General features: G+C 44.6%; 1 protein-coding gene across 1 annotated transcript; it reads right to left on the reverse strand.

Moving 5' to 3' along the window:
• Positions 1–266: 266 nt before the first annotated feature.
• On the reverse strand, positions 267–2,023 carry LOC109407834 (stress-induced-phosphoprotein 1). Its single transcript, XM_019681003.3, has 2 exons — positions 918–2,023; positions 267–850 (listed from the first exon to the last, which is right to left on the reverse strand). The coding sequence occupies exons 1-2, from the start codon at positions 1,838–1,840 to the stop codon at positions 778–780; spliced, it is 996 nt and encodes a 331-aa protein (XP_019536548.2). The 5' UTR covers positions 1,841–2,023; the 3' UTR covers positions 267–777.
• Positions 2,024–19,087: the final 17,064 nt, after the last annotated feature.

Below are 19,087 nucleotides of genomic sequence, written 5' to 3' on the forward strand. Positions count from 1 at the left end.
ATCGTAAATCAGAATCATAGACGTTACAGTTTGAAGAAACAATTTAGTAAGTTTTTCAAATTCCATAACATGTTGTATAACTGGAATACATCGTTTTATGTTTATCGTGACAAATTTTCCCTGACCATCAACAAAATTCCCTGACTTTCCCTGATTTTCCAGGTACAAAAATAAATTCCCTGACATTCCCTGACTTTCCAGGTTTTTCCAGGTAGTCGACACCCTGTCATGTGATATTAACGGAAAAATCACTCGATTGTTACAACTTTCCATTTGTTAATAGACCTAGCTTTATTTCAATATTACTTTTGTTTACAGGCTAGTTTGTAACTATGCATTGTATTCGGTTGTCCCTCTTCAAATTGTAGTAGTATAGTGTAATGATTTTGTTCGCTTTACCTAGGCATTTTTTTTGTTTGTTTCATTTCGCATCCATTCGCGGTAATTTAATTGTAAAGTTTTGTCAGTTAGTTGGTATTGTTCTGCAAATCTGCTAAGCATATTGGTTTCCATGTGTTTTATATCTAAGCAATTTTCCGGTTTTAATGGTAGTTTGAGTTCATAGTACTCGATCCAAACGGAGCTTATTGGGAATTCTTAAAAACCGCATTGTAAAGTAATTCGATAAAGAAAATGATGGGAACTAACTTAACTGCCTGGAGCAGATTCAGGCGCGACTGGCTTATTTGCTGATCCTGTCGGCAATCTACTAGAATGCCGGACACCTTTGAACACACTAGCTAGCGTAAACCCAAACCAATTGGAACTCGTTCTTCCTTAGTAGATTTGGATGATGCCCGACTCGAGCAGTTTCTGAATCTTCGATGCCACCTGAGGATTCTTCAGATGCCTGTTGGGAAGAAGTAAATAATACGGGTTAGATACAATTCATGCACGATCCCAAAACGTTTACTCACTCTTGAACGGCCTTCGGATCGTTCTGCATCTGCTCAAGGATCAAACGCATGGCGGGATCCTTAAGAATTTGCTGCACTTCCGGATCGTTCATGGCCTTTTTCCAGACTTCTTTGGGGTCGGAGTGGACTGCCATCGTGCAGGCTCGGTAACCTTCCAGTGCTTCGGCGTTATTCGGGTCGATTTCCAACGCTTTCTGGTAGGCGGTATGAGCTTCGGACGGTTTCTGCATGACTTGCAGAATTTTCCCCTTGCGGATCCAGCCCTTGATGAAGGTTTCGTCTAGTTTGACGCAAGTGTCGCAGTCCTTGAGACCGAGGTCAAAAGCGGCCAGTTTCGTGTAGCAAGCTGCTCGATTGCTGTACAACTTAGCATCTTCCGGATTACGTTGGATAGCTTCCGTATAGTGTTTGACCGCCGCGCTGTAATCGCCCTTTTTGAAAAACTCGTTACCCTTCTCTTTCTCCTCTTCCGCCTTCGCCGGGTTTATGTAAGCCAGTCTTTCTTGTTCCTTAATTTTCTTCTCCGTGTCACTCAGCAGCGCTTTCACATCCGGTGTTCGATGCTCGGAAAGACTCTTTTCAAAATACGTCTTGGCCGATTTGTAATCTTCCATCTTCCGGTAGGCATTCCCGATTCGCGTAAAAGCTTTCGCAATCAGCTTGTAATCCGCACGGTTCTCACGCCCCACTTCGACAGCCTTTTCGCACTCGGCGATACATTTCTGGAACTCTTTCTGCTCAAAGTACACTGCGGCAATATTGTTGTGGAATGTGATATCCGTGGGATCCTGCTGGACGGCCGCATTGTAGTGGCTCAGAGCGGTCGCGAAATCCTTCTTCTTGTAGGCTTCGTTTCCTAGCTCTTTCTCTTTGCGGGCAAGTTTCTTGTTCTCTGGAAGATTCTCCTCCTCCTTGGATGCCATTTTGAGCTTTTATACACGAGACACTTGAATCACTTTGGCTGCAACGTAAATTTGCACAGTTTCACGTTCGCTGTCGCGCCTGCAAATCGGGAGGATTATTTATTGTTCAATTTCGACTTCACTGGTTTAGATTGCTTTTTATAATGCGGTGGAAACCGATTCGAACAATCGAGAATGAAAACATGCGCTGTCTGGCGTTGGGAGAAAAATTTTCATGGGAGAGAAAAGGACGGCAACTGCAGAACGAAAAACGTCAAAAAGCTGTCAGATGTTTTTCGGGCGAATGACGAGGCGAAATTTTGCTGTCAAAGGTCTTCTTCTTCTTCTTTCTCGTTTGAGCCGTCTCTTGACCGCTCTAGTACAGGGCCAGTGACTAAGACTATATGCCCTACGTGCTTTTTAACGTCTACTTGGACGAATCTTCCTGCTACTTTTGCGTTAGAGGTCTAGTTTGGTCGTTCTGATGAATTCCGCTACTTCCTTGAAAAGCTCCTTTTTACCAGTTTTAAACAATTCGGTGAGGTTGGCGAATTTGTTATCAAACGAAAACTGCATTCTTATTATACCGAAACGAGGGCAATGGAGCACCAAATGCTCTGACGTTTCTGGTTCTCCACACAGTTCACATTCCGCGTCGTCCGAGATTTTCATACGGTGTAGCCAGTATTTCGAATAGTCGTGGCTTATCATTAGACGATTAATAAGTTTCACGTCACTGCCCTTCATGTCGACCTTTTTATACCAAGCTGCGTTGTAGAAGTTCGGTTGCACTGTATAGAACTTCGTTCCCTTTTCCGCTGAATATTCTGCATACCATTGATTCGTTCGTCTTTCAAGCATGTTTTTAGCGTTCAGGAAGGCGTCCTTTAATTGGATTGGATGGCTTAAGACTTCGTCTGAAGCAGCGCCGGCCTTGGCTAGCGCATCTGCTGTCTCGTTTCCGCTTATCGACACATGGCTGGGAATCCACTGTATGGCGATGTTCCATCTTTGGCATTTGACCAGAATTTCGATCAAAATACCTTCGTCCGCCTTTGAGTCCTTTGCATTTGCAAGCATGAGGCAAGCAGATCTGGAATCCGTGTATATTACATAGTTTTGAAGACGATCCTCCTCCACTATGCTAGTTGCTAACTGAATGGCGATCAGTTCTGCAGATGTAACGCTGGTTTCCATTGCGAGTTTGTAGCTCATTCTTCTCCTAGTGTTCTCGACGTAAACTCCTATTCCACAGGCTGATCCTTCTTTCGAGGCGTCCGTAAAAATTCTTCCTCTTCCTTTATTACGACCATTCATAACAAAGAGTGCCATTTGTTTAAGCTTCTTAGCGTCGTTATCTTGCTTTGCTGACTGCAATCCTTCTAGGTAAGGTTCGATTGCCACTTCATCAATATGAACCGCTGTCGCTATTGGGCTGATAGCTTTGAAAGGTCAAAAGGCGAAATGCTGCGAGGGGTCCACCGATGACATTTATACACGCTACGAAAAAGTTACTCAGAAATGAGTAAGATTCACACCAAATCTGATCTAACAGGGACAACACAAGAAGTGAGTAAATCGCATTTCTAGCGATAGCACTGACCTGCTGACCTATAGGTCAGACCAGAGAGTAGGGTATCGCGCCACTTGGGCGGTGGCTTCTATATTCGTCTATTTTCGACTATAACTCAGTCAATTTTGAACCAGTTGACTTGAAATGTTGTACACGGGTAGATGCTATACCTATCTCACCGCATTCCAAAAATTGTGTCAATTGGTTCAAGTTTGACTGAGTTATAGCGGAAAACAGACGAAAATAGAAGCCACCGCCCAAGTGGCGCGATTCCCTACTGAATGAGACATAATCAGTTTAATCCGTATCAATTTTGCTGATGAGATTTTAGCGCTTTATGGTCCATTGCACGAATTTATTCTGGCCTGCTTACTCTCACACGAAATTTGACGTTTGAGCGGTGTCGGCACCTCTCAAACGTCAAATTTCGTGTGAGAGTAAGCAGGCCAGAATAAATTCGTGCAGTGGACCATACATTTTTGTGCTGTTCCACTTTGGCTCAGAAATGAGTGGATTTTCTTAACCGTGCAAACTTATTCAAAAACCAAACTACCTATTTTTAAGACGATTTAATTTTGAGAAAATGTGACTTGAACTCACGTTCTGTGGGTAAAGCGATCTTAGCGTGCGTTGAGTGAGTTCAATGCTTGCAATCCATGCGGGCGAACTGCAATTCGCCCTCGAGTTCGCCAAAAGTGCGAAAAAAAGGCTTCCGATGGAGGGCGACATCTTTTGTTGGACATGAATTAAGCTCAACCACGCCTAAAATATCATAGCCAGGTACTTTTACATTTTAACACCCAAGGGTTCGTTCGCATTTTACGTAACGCCAAGAGGGGTCGGAGGGGGTCCACTGCTGTGTTGCGCTCCATCTCCATACAAAAATTCAAAATTCCCCATGCAAACCTTGTTATGTGGGGGAGGGGGGGAAGGTGTGTCTAAAATTGGGAAATTTTGTGTAACATGCGAATGAACCCCATTGTCTCACTTTTTACAGTTACGATATCTCACTAGTGTTTTTCGTTCATAGCAATGGGATAATTAGACGCAAGACGCCCTCCACAAATTACGCACTCTTACTAAAATCATAGGGTAACCTGGGGTAATACGCACCCCCGGGGCAAAACGCCCTCACGCTATTTCATTATTTAAGTGAAGTTCCATTCGATGCAAGCAAACTAGACGTAAAACTGAGCCGGACAAGCCCAAGAATGCAAAGAATATTCGAATGAAAAGCGTGGAAAACGATGATTTTCCACATTTGGAAAGATTGTCTAATTTGAAGCGCACGTAATTTAAGCATGGCACGGTAAAGGCTGGGTATGCTGCGCAACTCAGATCCCATTGTGCTCCACTAGCCTCTGCCCAGCAACTCCTATCCCTACCTCCACGCGGTACCGGCCGGAAACTATGAGCAACCTTAGGGAAGATCGGGTAACCAACCCCGGTGGGAACTTTGGTCGTAGGCTGACAGGGAAGGGGGGGTTTGCTTCGGTAAACCTGAGCGTCTGTTCTCCAGGAGGAGCGGCTCACAACAGCGTCTGATCCCCATGTTAGGGGCGGCTGATCTACGTCCGAGTGCCAGGGAAGGACTCTAAGCTCAACTGTGCACTATGGTCCTCCGGAAAGTAGGGGGTTGGTGTCAGGCCCTACGAGCCAGCCGTAAAAACCCATTGTAACGGAAAATCAGCAACAGAATAATACGAACCGAGACCAACGGCAACGACCCCAGCGAACAAAAAGGACTTGCGATTGGAAACTCGGTACGTGGAACTGCCGATCTCTCAACTTCATTGGGAGCATACTCGCCGATCTACTGAAGGACCGCGGGTTCGGCATCGTAGCGCTGCAGGAGGTGTGTTGGACAGGATCCATGGTGCGAACGTTTAGAGGTAATCATACCATCTACCAGAGCTGCGGCAACACACGCGAGCTGGGAACAGCTTTCATCGTGATGGGTGATATGCAGAGGCGCGTGATCGGTTGGTGGCCGATCGACGAAAGAATGTGCAGGTTGAGGATCAAGGGCCGATTCTTCAACTTCAGCATAATAAACGTGCACAGCCCACACTCCGGAAGTACTGATGATGACAAGGACGCATTTTACGCGCAGCTCGAACGCGAGTACGACCGCTGCCCAAGCCACGACGTCAAGATCATCATAGGAGATTTGAACGCTCAGGTAGGCCAGGAGGAGGAATTCAGACCGACGATTGGTAAGTTTAGCGCCCACCAGCAAACGAACGAAAACGGCCTACGACTCATTGATTTCGCCGCCTCCAAAAATATGGCCATACGTAGCACCTATTTCCAACACAGCCTCCCTTATCGTTACACCTGGAGATCACCACAGCAGACGGAATCTCAAATCGACCACGTTCTGATTGACGGACGGCACTTCTCCGACATTATCGACGTCAGGACCTATCGTGGCGCCAACATCGACTCCGACCACTATCTGGTGATGGTCAAACTGCGTCCAAAACTCTCCGTCATCAACAATAGTGGTTTCTGCTTTTAGTAGTGTTGCGTGTACGTACACGCTGCATTACACGAACACCACTTGAGTTACTGGTTGAAAATAGTAAACAAAGATCAGCTGTTCCCAGCAAAATCAAATGGGCATATTTTCAACCAGTAGATTTGCATTAGTGTTCGTGACACCGCGCTGCGAAACCACTATGTACGGTACCGGCGACCGCCACGGTACAACCGCAGACAGACGTTCAAGTTTGACTCAGCAGCTTGTGTAAAAAACATGGCCGCCACAAATTGCCAAGTGGCAATCAGCGAACAGATGGCGTTAGCGACGTTCATATTCAATCGCTGCCTCACATGTGCGTTGCGACCAACACCTGTCACCACGGTCGTCTTCCAGCCGGATGGCGGGAAAAGATCGCACGTGTTGCACGCTAATAATGTTTCAACATAATTTGTGCAGAGTAAAGGATTTTTATTTAATGTCTAAAATCTTTTGCACAAACTAGCGCAGGACTCTTGTAAACTATTTTACACATTATAACTTTTATATTACATAGATTTGCTTGAACAGAACTGCATTTGGATGAACTTCACTCGCATTGGAAAATCTTCGTGAATGTGACGCAAATGTAGGAATGATTTTGACAGTGTTTGTTTTGATTTAATTTCTCGGTGGGTGGTGAATTGGGTGGTAAGTAAGCGGCTGGAAGCACGTGGTTTCTCAAGCTGTCAACTGCACTGTGGCAATCGGTTGCCTAGGTGTCGCTAGTGAAAATTTATATAGAAAATTTGAATAAATTTGTTCGAGCTAGAACGTCTGTCTGCGGTACAACCTAGAGCGACTGAAGCAACCGGATGTCGCCTCAGCATACGCGCAGAATCTCGAGGCCGCGTTGCCAGACGAGGGCGAGCTCGATAAGGCCCCTCTAGAGGACTGCTGGAGTACAGTGAAAGCAGCCATCAACGACGCAGCCGAGAGCACCATCGGGTACGTGGAACGGAATCGACGGAACGAATGGTTCGACGAAGAGTGCAGAACGGTTTTGGAGGAGAAGAACGCAGCGAGGGCGGTAATGCTGCAGCAAGGGACTCGACAGAACGTGGAACGTTATAAGCAGAAGCGGAAACAGCAGACCCGCCTCTTTCGGGAGAAAAAGCGCCGCCTGGAAGAAGCGGAGTGTGAAGAAATGGAACTGCTGTGCCGTTCCCAAGAAACACGGAAGTTCTATCAGAAGCTCAACGCATCCCGCAACGGCTTCGTGCCGCGAGCCGAAATATGCAGGGATAAAGACGGAGGCCTCTTGACGGACGGACGTGAGGTGATCGAAAGGTGGAAGCAGCACTTCGATCAGCACCTGAACGGCGTGGAGAACGTAGGCACGGGAGCCCACGGCAACGGAAGGAACGACGACGCCAGTGCAGCGGAGGACGGAAATGAACCAACTCCCACGCTGAGGGAAGTTAAGGATGCCATTCACCAGCTCAAAACCAACAAAGCAGCTGGTAAGGATGGTATCGCAGCTGAACTCATCAAGATGGGCCCAGAAAAGTTGGCCACCTGTCTGCATCGGCTGATAGTCAGGATCTGGGAAACCGAACAGCTACCGGAGGAGTGGAAGGAAGGGGTAATCTGCCCCATTCACAAGAAAGGCGACCATTTGGAATGTGAGAACTTCAGGGCGATCACTATTTTGAATGCTGCCTACAAAGTGCAATCCCAGATCATCTTCCGTCGTCTGTCACCTAAAACAAATGAGTTCGTGGGAAGTTATCAAGCCGGCTTCATCGACGGCCGGTCGACAACGGACCAGATCTTTACCGTACGGCAAATCCTCCAAAAATGCCGTGAATACCAGGTCCCAACGCACCACCTGTTCATCGACTTCAAAGCGGCATACGATAGTATCGACCGCGCAGAGCTATGGAGAATCATGGACGAAAACGGCTTTCCTGGGAAGCTGACTAGACTGATTAAAGCAACGATGGACGGTGTGCAAAACTGCGTAAGGGTTTCGGGTGAACTATCCAGTTCATTCGTATCTCGCCGGGGACTGCGACAAGGTGACGGACTCTCATGTCTACTCTTCAACATCGCGCTGGAAGGTGTGATGCGACGAGCCGGGCTCAACAGCCGGGGAACGATTTTCACAAAATCCGGTCAATTTGTGTGCTTTGCGGACGACATGGACATTATCGCTAGAACATTTGGAACGGTGGCAGAACTGTACACCCGCCTGAAACGCGAAGCAGCAAAGGTTGGACTGGTGGTGAATGCCTCAAAAACAAAGTACATGCTGATAGGCGGAACCGAACACGACCGGATCCGTCTGGGTAGTAATGTTACGATAGACGGGGATACTTTCGAGGTGGTGGAGGAATTCGTCTACCTCGGATCCTTACTGACGGCTGACAACAACGTGAGCCGTGAAATTCGGAGGCGCATCATCAGCGGAAGTCGGGCCTACTACGGGCTCCAGAAGAAACTGCGGTCGAAAAAGATTCACCCACGCACCAAATGCACCATGTACAAAACGTTAATAAGACCGGTAATCCTCTACGGGCACGAGACATGGACCATGCTCGAGGAGGACCTACAAGCACTCAGAGTTTTCGAGCGACGCGTGCTAAGAACGATCTTCGGCGGTGTGCAGGAGAACGGTGTGTGGCGGAGAAGGATGAACCACGAGCTCGCTGCACTTTACGGCGAACCCAGCATCCAGAAGGTGGCCAAATCCGGAAGGATACGGTGGGCAGGGCATGTTGCAAGAATGCCGAACAACAACCCTGCAAAGCTGGTGTTTGCAACGGATCCGGTTGGCACAAGAAGGCGTGGAGCGCAGAGAGCACGATGGGCGGACCAGGTGGAGCGTGACTTGGCGAGCATTGGGCGTGACCGAGGATGGAGAGCGGCAGCCACAAACCGAGTATTGTGGCGTACTATTGTTGATTATGTCTTGTCTTAATGATGTGGAACAAATAAATGTATGTATGTATGTATGTATGTAATTTAAGCATTTGTGCGCTGATTATATGGAATCGACCTATTAACTACCATCCGCCTCCTACTCCTTCCATTTGCTGCCGTAAGTAGTAAGCCGCCTGATATTTCATTAGAATAGGAAGCAATCAGTGAAGTACTAGATTGAAAGTAGTGAGCTGGATTTTTGTATGGTGAGATGATCAGTTCTCCGTTTCTGCAATGAAATGGTGCAAACAGCGTGGGTTATATGATTTCTTGCCTAATTTGATGTTGTTTAAGTAAAAGTTTGGGTAACTGTGTTGTTGAAGTTGCAAGAAATAAATAATACAACAACACAGTTACCCAAACTTTTGCTCAAACAGCATCAAATTAGGCAATAAATTATATAACCCAAGCTGTTTGCACCATTTTATTGCAGAAATGGAGAACTGATCATCTCACCATACAAAAATCCAGCTCACTACTTTCAATCTAGTACTTCACTGATTGCTTCCTATTCAAAGCGGAAAATGCCAGAGGTCGTATTGCCCCACCTCAAGGTGCGTTTTGCCCCCAACAGTTTTTCAGCACCCGAAACGTAACACTTTTTTAAATTGTTCATTTGATTCGGTAAAATCGATATCACGCGGACCAAAAGTTAGTGTCTCTTAGTCAAATAAGTAAACTAACTTTCAAAACGCAAGACACCCATAAAATCATCTTAATCTTAGCTATAGGGCCATGTTTGCTTAGGGGGTGCATATTACCCCACCTTCCCCTACCCAAAAGGATGCAAAGGGATTCCTTGGGAAGGGCTTCTGGAGTTTTTGAAGGGTTGGTGTAGAGGGGGATCATGAATGGTTTGCGGTGACTCAAGTGGGGAAGGAGAGTGATGTAAGAGGTCTGATTACAGAAGACCTGTAACTGTAACCGGTTCTGTAAAGAACTATGTATATGTAATTTTCAAAGATGATCTAGGGTAACCAAAAACTTCCGCGAGTAAAGGCCTGGAGATCTACAAGCATGGTTCTGTAGAGAGACTTAGTTCCAAAGACGTTCTAAGGTATTCAAGCGCTTAAGATCTACAAGCGTAATCAACTGCCACGAGTAAAGGCTCGAAGATTGTTGCTACATTAGTGATGCGGTATATCACCATACAGGTACATACATGGAACATAGTTCTGTAGAGAAGTGATTTTCAAAGATTTTCTAGGTCATGCATGAACATCCGCGAGAAAAGGCCTTAAGCCCTATAAGCGTAATCATTGGATTATTGTTACACTGATGCGCTGTAACATCCTGCAGGCGGGCTGAAAATCGCCTTAATAAAGCTAATAATAATAATAACATCCTGCAGGTCCATGAAGCATGGGTTAGTAGAGAACCACTTAGCGAAGATGTTCTAGGTCATCCTAGAGCATCCGCGAGTAAAGGCCATAAGATCTACAAGCGTATTCAATCAATATGTTGTTAAATACTACATCATTGAAGCGATACAACATTCTACAAGTCCATTGAAGATAGTTCTGTAGAGTAGAGATTTCCAAAGATGTTCTACTGCCGTGAATCGCAAGTCAGTCCCATATGCATTTTGGCCAAAAATGAGTTAATGGCCGTTTTCGGTTTTCTTCGGATGGCCTTTCAGCTGCGTGAATGAAAACATATAGTTTGTTCAGTAAAATTGAAAAACAACACCAAGTCAGATTGTCCCATAATGAAATGTAATCGCAAGTCAGTCTCATTACGAATTAGTGTACCCTCCAGTTCAAAACCTAACACTGTCTTAGCCAGTTTTATATTTTTCACTGTTACGTTTTCATGTTTGAAGCAATGTGTGAAAGCTTCATGTTGATCGTGGAAGTTTTTAACTCATGGCAATTTTTTAAAGTTTCACATAGAAATCGAATTTGAAAACTTCAGAGTCCATTTTCTCAATGCCTACTTTTTACATATGGGACTGACTTGCGATTCACGGCAGTCTAGCTCATCCAAGAACGTTACCACATAAAAAGGCCTTATGATCAAGATGTGTGATCAATATACTATTACATTACTAATACGATCCAAGATCCTACAGGTCCTTGGGAGAATCTTGTATAGAGTAGTTATTTCCGAAGATGTTCTAAACCATCTAAGTACGCTCACAAATATGGGCCTTGAGATCTACAATGGCCATTGATTACCATGGAGTAGTGATTCCAAGGATGTTGTTGGTCATCCTAGAACTCTCGCGAATACAGGTCTGTAGATCTACAAGCGTGATTAATGGGTTGTTATCGTATTACTAATGCGATGTGTCAACCCACAGGCCCATGGAAGATAGTTTAGTAAAATAGTGAGGTCATTCCCAACTAACATTTATTGTGAACTAGCTGTCCCGGCAAACTTTGTCTTGCCGTCTTGTGGTGGTTTGACAACTGTTTAGCTCAAAATAACACCGCACTCTAGATTGATTTCATTTTGGTCGTGTTGATTTCCTTCCCAGCTCTCGAAAATCAGTACTTTATCAATTTTCTTACTTTTCTAGTTGATTTTCGTAACTTTTTGTACATATAAACACAGCCAACACGAATACGAACCGAACCGTGCAAGAGTCAAGCTGATCGATTCATCCGTTCTTGAGTTTTGTTGCCTCAAAGGGACTTCAAACTCATTTTTATATATATAGATGTAAACGCCAACAAAGCGTCCTTAAGAGCCGATGCACACGGGCGGCGCGTCCACGCAGCGTGCACGCAAGTGCGTCCTGAGTTACACACAATCAAATGGGGTGATGCACACGAGAACGCAACGCTACCGCACCGCAACCGCGCCGCACCGTGTGCGGCACGCAATGTCAACGCATGCCCCACAGGAACGCTGCGGCGACGCAGCGATAATTCACGCGGCGTCAATTAACGCTCGTGTGCATCGGCTCTAATACGGCTTGACGTTGAGTTACTGTGTTGTATATATGGACGGAAGCTTCATGTCTCATGCCAATGAATCTGGCGAACTTAATCCACATGTATATGCTGTGCGAGCAGCTTCTATGCCACGAAGTCATAGTTCTTTTCTCGGGTCCAATGTAACCACCACTAAACTGAATAACATCTTGGGTGGGCGCTTTTTCAGCCTTTTCGCAGTTGTTAAATAATAGTTATACGGCATCCCCAAAATAATCGATTAAATATAATTAGGTTATGGATACCGTGTCGCAATACATGTGGAACTGGAATTATCGCCTCCTGGCTTTGAATTAAAGTGCAATAAAAGCAACCCAAATAATTTCACAGACCAGGAAGTTAATATTTATAATCAATGCATTCACAGTCTCAGTTATTACCATCCAGTATCCCCTCGTCATTTATATGTTATAACCATGTACCACACACACACACTCACTCATGTATAGCAATGTACGAAAAGAGAATCAAAGAATAAATCAGTTATTGTTAGCCACCCGACCGAGCAAGTTGTTTTCATTACATGGTGTCAGAGTCGTGGATTCGGCGCGCCCGACCGGCGGAATCGAATCGAGTTTCGGAAAGTCGTGAAGGTTACGAAAAATATTGAAATACCGAGCTAGTTTTGTGCGACAAAATGTCGAATGATGATTTGGGTGTTGACCAGAAGGCCATGTCGTCGCTGGGAGCGGTGATTAAGCCTCCAAAGCCATTGCCGATAGAAGAAAATATGGCGTCTAAGTGGAAACAGTGGTGGCGGCAATTCCAATGGTATGCAGTAGCTACCGAGTTGGACAAAAAACCATCACATGTACAAGCGGCAATGTTGCTGAGTTGTATCGGTGAAGACTGCATTCGTGTGATGGACACATTTGGTCTCACGGATGCGCAAGAAAGAGACATAAACACTCTGAAGGATAAGTTCAATGCTTACTTCGTGCCGAAGTCGTGTTTGACGTACGAACGGTATGTGTTTGGTAAAATAGTGCAAAATCCGGGAGAGCAATTTGACACGTTCTTAACTCGTGTACGCGAGCAAGCGAAAAAGTGCGCGTTTAGTGTGCTGAATGACTCAATGGTGAAAGACAAAATAATATCGGGGATCGTACACACGAAGCTGATTCCTCAGTTGCTCAACGATGACTTCGATCTTCAGAAAACAATCGATATATGCAGAAATCATGAGCAGTCAGTGAAGCAATCACAAGTGATGTTGGAAAAGTCTAGTGCAGAGGTGGATTCGCTGCGGCAGAAAAAAATCGACGACCGCGGCAGCCGTAGTGCCAGTGCTCAAAACGAAGAGATGTTTCAGTGCAACCGGTGCGGCTACGAGCACAGGAAGAAATCGTGTCCGGCATTCAATAAAGTGTGTGTGAAATGCAAGCGCAAAGGCCATTTTGCGAACAGGTGTTTTGGCTTGGCCGGCACGGAGAAACGAGACAGCAAATATGTACGAACGGTTTCGTGTGAAAGTGATGAAGATAAAACGGATGAACTGTCAGTAGAGGAACTGTACATTGGTGCGGTGGAGGACGACGATGAGGGTAATGATGATGTGTGGTTCGAAACAGTGCAAATCGGTGGAAACAATATTCGTCTGAAGTTGGACACCGGTGCGGCGTGTAATGTGCTGCCGTACAGTATTTTTCAGAGGCTAGGGGAAAGCTTGAAGCCGTCACCAACGAAGCGCTTAGTTTCGTATAGTAACCACAAGTTGGCGGTAAGGGGGGAAGCAGCCCTAAAATTAATCGTCAAAGGGCGTCCTGAGAGTGCAGTTTTTAAAGTGGTTGATGGAGATGTAACGCCCATTCTTGGTCGCAAAACGTGTGTTCGGTTCAGGTTGGTTGCAAAGGTGGAGGAGTTGTCAATGGGTAAGTCGCTGTTCAGTGGATTGGGATGCGTAACTGGTTTTGAGTATGACATAGATTTAGCAGAAAACCCTACGTTTCAGTACAATCCTCCTAGGAGGATTCCGCATTCACTTCGGGATCAAGTGAAAGCTGAATTGGACACTATGGAGAAACTGGGTGTGATTGAGAAAATTAGCGAACCTACTCCGGTACTAAACTCCATGGTAATTGTAAGACAAAAAGGTAAGCTTCGCATTTGCATTGACCCGTCCCAGGTGAATAAGAACATTCTTCGTCGTATTCATCCACTTTCCACCATTGAGGAGATATCAAGTCGGATTTGTAACTCAAAGTGGTTCACTGTACTGGACCTTAAAAAGGGATTTTGGCAAATTCCAGTCACTGAAAGAACGAAGAGGTATTTGGCTTTTGGCACTCCATGGGGGCGATACACGTGTAAAAGGTTGCCGTTTGGGCTCGCTTCCGCGCCAGAAGTGTTTCAAAAATTGATGAACTCAGTCTTGGAAGGTTTGGAAGGAGTAGAGAGTTCTATGGATGACATTCTGATTCACGCTCCTACAGTGGAAAAGTTGAACGAAATAACGAAACAGGTTCTGCACAGGCTAGAGTTAGCGGGGTTGAAACTTAATAAGGAAAAGTGTTTGTTCGCCAGGCCGTCTTTGAAGTTCTTAGGGCACATAGTATCACAGGAAGGACTTAAGGCAGACCCTGAAAAGCTCGCAGCAATACAACGTCTTAAACGTCCTGAGAATAAGGTTCAACTGCAACGAGTTCTGGGAATGATTACTTATCTGGGAAAATTCATTGAAAATCTTTCTGCAATCACAGAGCCTCTTAGAAAATTGCTGATTAAAAATGTAGAATGGGAATGGAGCTTTGAGCAGGAAGAATCTTTCCAAAAAATCAAAAATTTAATGCAGAATCCTCCAGTGTTGGCTTATTATGATGTCAATGCGAATGTTACTTTGTCAGTGGATGCGAGCTCAAAGGCATTGGGGGCTGTGCTATTGCAAAATGGTAAACCAGTTGCGTACGCCTCAAAATCTCTCACAGCCGCTCAAGAGAATTACCCTCAAATTGAAAAGGAGGCTGCGGCAATTAGGTTTGCTTGCAACAAGTTTCACGAGTACGTGTACGGGAAAAGTCTAATCATTGAAACAGACCACAAGCCTTTGGAGTCTATTAGTAAAAAAACGTTAGACCGCGCCCCTCCTCGATTGAAGAGAATATTACTTGATGTGTCCCAATATGCTCCAACCATAGTGTACAAAAAAGGGTCGGATATTCCTATCCCCGACATATTAAGCAGGGATGTCGACAACTGCCAAGAAACAGACGCGTATGATGAACTGGAAGTACATATTGTGTTGCAAATGTCTAAAACTGCTAGGATAGAGATTGTCGAAGAAACTTCTAAGGATCCGGAACTGAACCAACTAATGTCTACAATAATGAAAGGATGGCCGGACAGTAGACTAGGTGTGCCTGAAATCGTTAGGAAATATTGGAACTTTCGTGATGAACTGTCAGTCTATGAAGGGATTGTATTTCGATCGCACCAAATTTTGGTACCGACCACTTTGCGGCAAAAGATGTTACGTTCGATACATGTGGGACATACAGGTATTCGGGGATGTGTGAGTCGCGCTAAACAAATGCTTTTTTGGCTAGGGATGGTTAGCGACATCACCAGGATGGTCGAAGGTTGTTCAGTCTGCGAGAAACACCAACGTTCTACGACTACACACGACATTTTGCAGACCGAAGTTCCAACATTGCCTTTCGAAATTGTAGGGTCGGACCTTTTCCACTTTCAAGGGAATGATTTTATCCTGATTGCTGATAGCTATTCTGGGTTTTTCGATTTCGTGAAGCTAAAAGAGACATCGTCTAGGGCAGTAATAGTTGAACTGAAAAGGTGGTTTGCAACGTTCGGAATTCCTAGAGTATTACTTACGGACAACGGTCCGCAATACTCTTCAGCGGAATTTTCTAGCTTCAGTAAGCAATGGAGTTTTGACCATGTTACGTCTAGCCCACACTTCCCGAGGAGTAACGGCTTATCCGAACGGTTCGTACAGACTGCGAAGAATTTGTTGAAGCGTTGTACAGAAGATAGCTCCGATATTCAACTTGCTCTTCTCATGCATAGAAACACACCCCGGGACCAACAGCTCTTGTCTTCCAATCAGCGATTGTTAGGTCGAGTCTTGCGGACAACTTTGCCGGCGACGAAAGAGGTTTTGTTGCCGAAGTTAGTTTCTAATGTGTCAGATAATTTGCAATTTCTGCGAGATAAACAAAAGGTATATGCTGATCGTGGTACTTGCAAAGCTCCTGAGTTTGTGGAAGGTCAAAATGTAGTTGTACAAAATACGAAGACTCACTTCTGGGAAAAGGGAACAATAGAGCGCAAGCTAGAACAACCGCGTTCGTATATTGTAAAATTATCTAACGACCAGCAACTACGCAGGAATGTTCGGGACATAAAACAATCGAAGACATTGCCAACCACAACTAATGATGATGATTCGTACTTTGTGCCGTTACCAAGTCGTCGAGAAGAAGCTGAAGCACGGCAGCCGGTTGCTACCGTTCCAGAAGGAAGAGAAGGAGACAGTTTGGTCCAAGTGCCACCAGTAAGTGAAGGACCAGTTAGAACGAGAAGCGGCAGAGAAGTTCGAATGAGAAGAGACCATGATTTTGAATATTATTAAGTTTTTGATTGAAGGGGAGATGTAACGGAAGTTAATATTTATAATCAATGCATTCACAGTCTCAGTTATTACCATCCAGTATCCCCTCGTCATTTATATGTTATAACCATGTACCACACACACACACACTCACTCATGTATAGCAATGTACGAAAAGAGAATCAAAGAATAAATCAGTTATTGTTAGCCACCCGACCGAGCAAGTTGTTTTCATTACAAGATGGATAGCTGTAAAGAGTTTGTGTAGTAGCTGTATATCCCGCTTAAAGTTTGTTTTGACAATTATGTTATGCCGTGTTGGTATACCAATAGTGTCTTTATTACAGCTTCTAGCTGTAATGAAATCGCATAACGGCCTTCAAAGCGCTGCTGGTTGGTGGACTTACTGTACCACTGTACCACGCATAACTTAAGAAATTTTACTGTATAGTAGCAGCTGTTTTGTTAGTGGGGACTATTCGATTTGTCCAAGTTTTCACATCTTCCGGGAAATCTCCCGGAATTGGAATATAGTGGAGTAAAGACAACCCCGAGAATGTCCCTGATACTCGAACTACGCACATCACTCGATCCATCGTCGCCTTGATCAATCGTATCAGTTTATACGGGAATCCGTATTCGTGCATAGTCTGCCATAGCTGTTCTCGATCGATTGTATCATACGCCGAGTTGAAATCGATGAATAAGTGATGTGTGGGCACGTTGTTTTCGCGACATTTCTGCAACATCTGGTCCGTTGTAGCGCGTTCACCCATGAAACCAGCCTGATATTGCCCCACGAACTTTCTTGCAATCGGTGATAGACGGAGGCATTAAATTTGAGAGGGTATCTTGTAGGCAGCGCTCAGTAGTGTGATCGCGCGGTAGTTTCCGCAACCCAACTTGTCGCCCTTTTTGTAGATGGGACACACGATACCTTCCATCCATTCCTCCGGTAATACTTTCTCTTCCCAAATCTTGGTAATAGTCACAAATGGTTGCAAATGGACCCAAATAAAGCCCTGCAAAATATAAAAAATTCTAAAAAAAATCGGTAAGCTAGTCCGCAATTGGCTTGAAGTTTTATATGGAAACCTTAATTTTTTAGTAATGGGGAAAGCACACTTTTCAAACTTTTGAAGAAAAAGGCAACTTAAGGACAGACTTGTTAGAATCTCAAAATGGCCGACTTTGACATCTACTGACGATTTCGAGCGCACAAATCTCTTCGTAAACAAAACCAGCGCACCTGATCTTCTTATTTTAAGCTTACTACAAGTGAGCAAGAACAGTATCATAAAATGTACTATTGATTGAAGCTTGCTTCTTGAGATTTGTGCGTCTGAAGTTCTGATGCACTGTTGAAGCGGAATTTCAAGACGTTTGTCCTTAAGGCAACTCTAAAAATCCACAAACCTTGCACTACAGGAACCATATTCGGTAGTCATAGTAAAGCAAACGTTACGATATGCTCAAGACCCTGATAATTTGGATGATGGTGTCTTAGGAAAAGTTGTTGGGTACGCCAATTACATACTTACAGATGATGAGTAGTGAAGTTCGGAATTCCTCCACTGGGCGGCGCTGTAAATTTTAAATACCTCATATCTCAGAATTCCGATAACTTAAAAAGTTAGTGTCTTCTTGCAAAGTTGATCAGTATGACATAGACTTACATAAAACGGGAAACTAGTGTCGCAATTCTACCACCAGGCGACGTTAGTGAACATTACAGTTTAAAAAATATTTATTATGGCTCAGAATCCCGATAACTTAGAAAGATGGTATCTTCGGCCATCCTACATTCATGTCGTCAATGTCGCCGACAACGATTTTCACGTCACGCGGTGAGCAACCATCGTATGATTGCTCTAACTGCGCGTAGAACACTTCTTTCTCGTCATCAGGCCTCCCTTCGTGTGGGCAGTGCACGTTAATGATGCTGTAGTTGAAGAAACGGGCCATAACTCTCAACAAGCACATCCTTGCGTTGATCGGCTGCCACCCGATCATACGTTGTTGGATCTTATTCAACACCATAAATTCTGTTCCCAGTTCATTGGTGGTGTCAAAGCTTTGGTAGATGGTAGCCGCTCGATGCCCGCTTCTCCACACTTTCTGTCTAGTCCAACAAAGTTCCTGCAACGCGAAGATGTCGAAGTTGCGGGGATGTAGGGTAATTCGCTAATTGTTGAACACTACCCAAATGTTGAACAGTTTCTGAATATTTTAGTATAAATTGTACTTAAGTAATTTTCGCCCAACGTAAACGTATGATGTAGATGCATATTAGACTGGGTCAACAAAGTCGATTTTTCGGAACAAAGCTTTTTCGATTCCTTTTAGCGTCTAAAACAACTGTTCAAAATTTGGGAGCGATTGGTTGCTCCCCCGTATTCCGCATTGCAATTGAAATTAGTATGGAATATAGTATGGGAAAACGTGCTTTTTTGCATTTTTCTCATAAACCGATTTTTTTCGTCTAAAACAATCTAACTAATGACGTTGAAGTATACCCTAGGATATGCCGAGAAACTTTGCCGAAGACTGCGAAGTGATCCGACACTTGTGAAAAAAGTTATAACGTACAGATTGCCCGGTGGTGCTTAACGTTTAACATGTAAAGGAATAACATCAATAATAAAATCTTTATTTTTGGCCTAAGTTACCAGGCGAATAACTTTTTTCACAAGCGTCGGATCACTTTGCGGTCTTCGGCAAAGTTTTTCGGTATATCCTAGGC

This window comes from Aedes albopictus, chromosome 2 (genome assembly GCF_035046485.1).
Source record: "Aedes albopictus strain Foshan chromosome 2, AalbF5, whole genome shotgun sequence".
Lineage (NCBI taxonomy): Eukaryota > Metazoa > Arthropoda > Insecta > Diptera > Culicidae > Aedes > Aedes albopictus.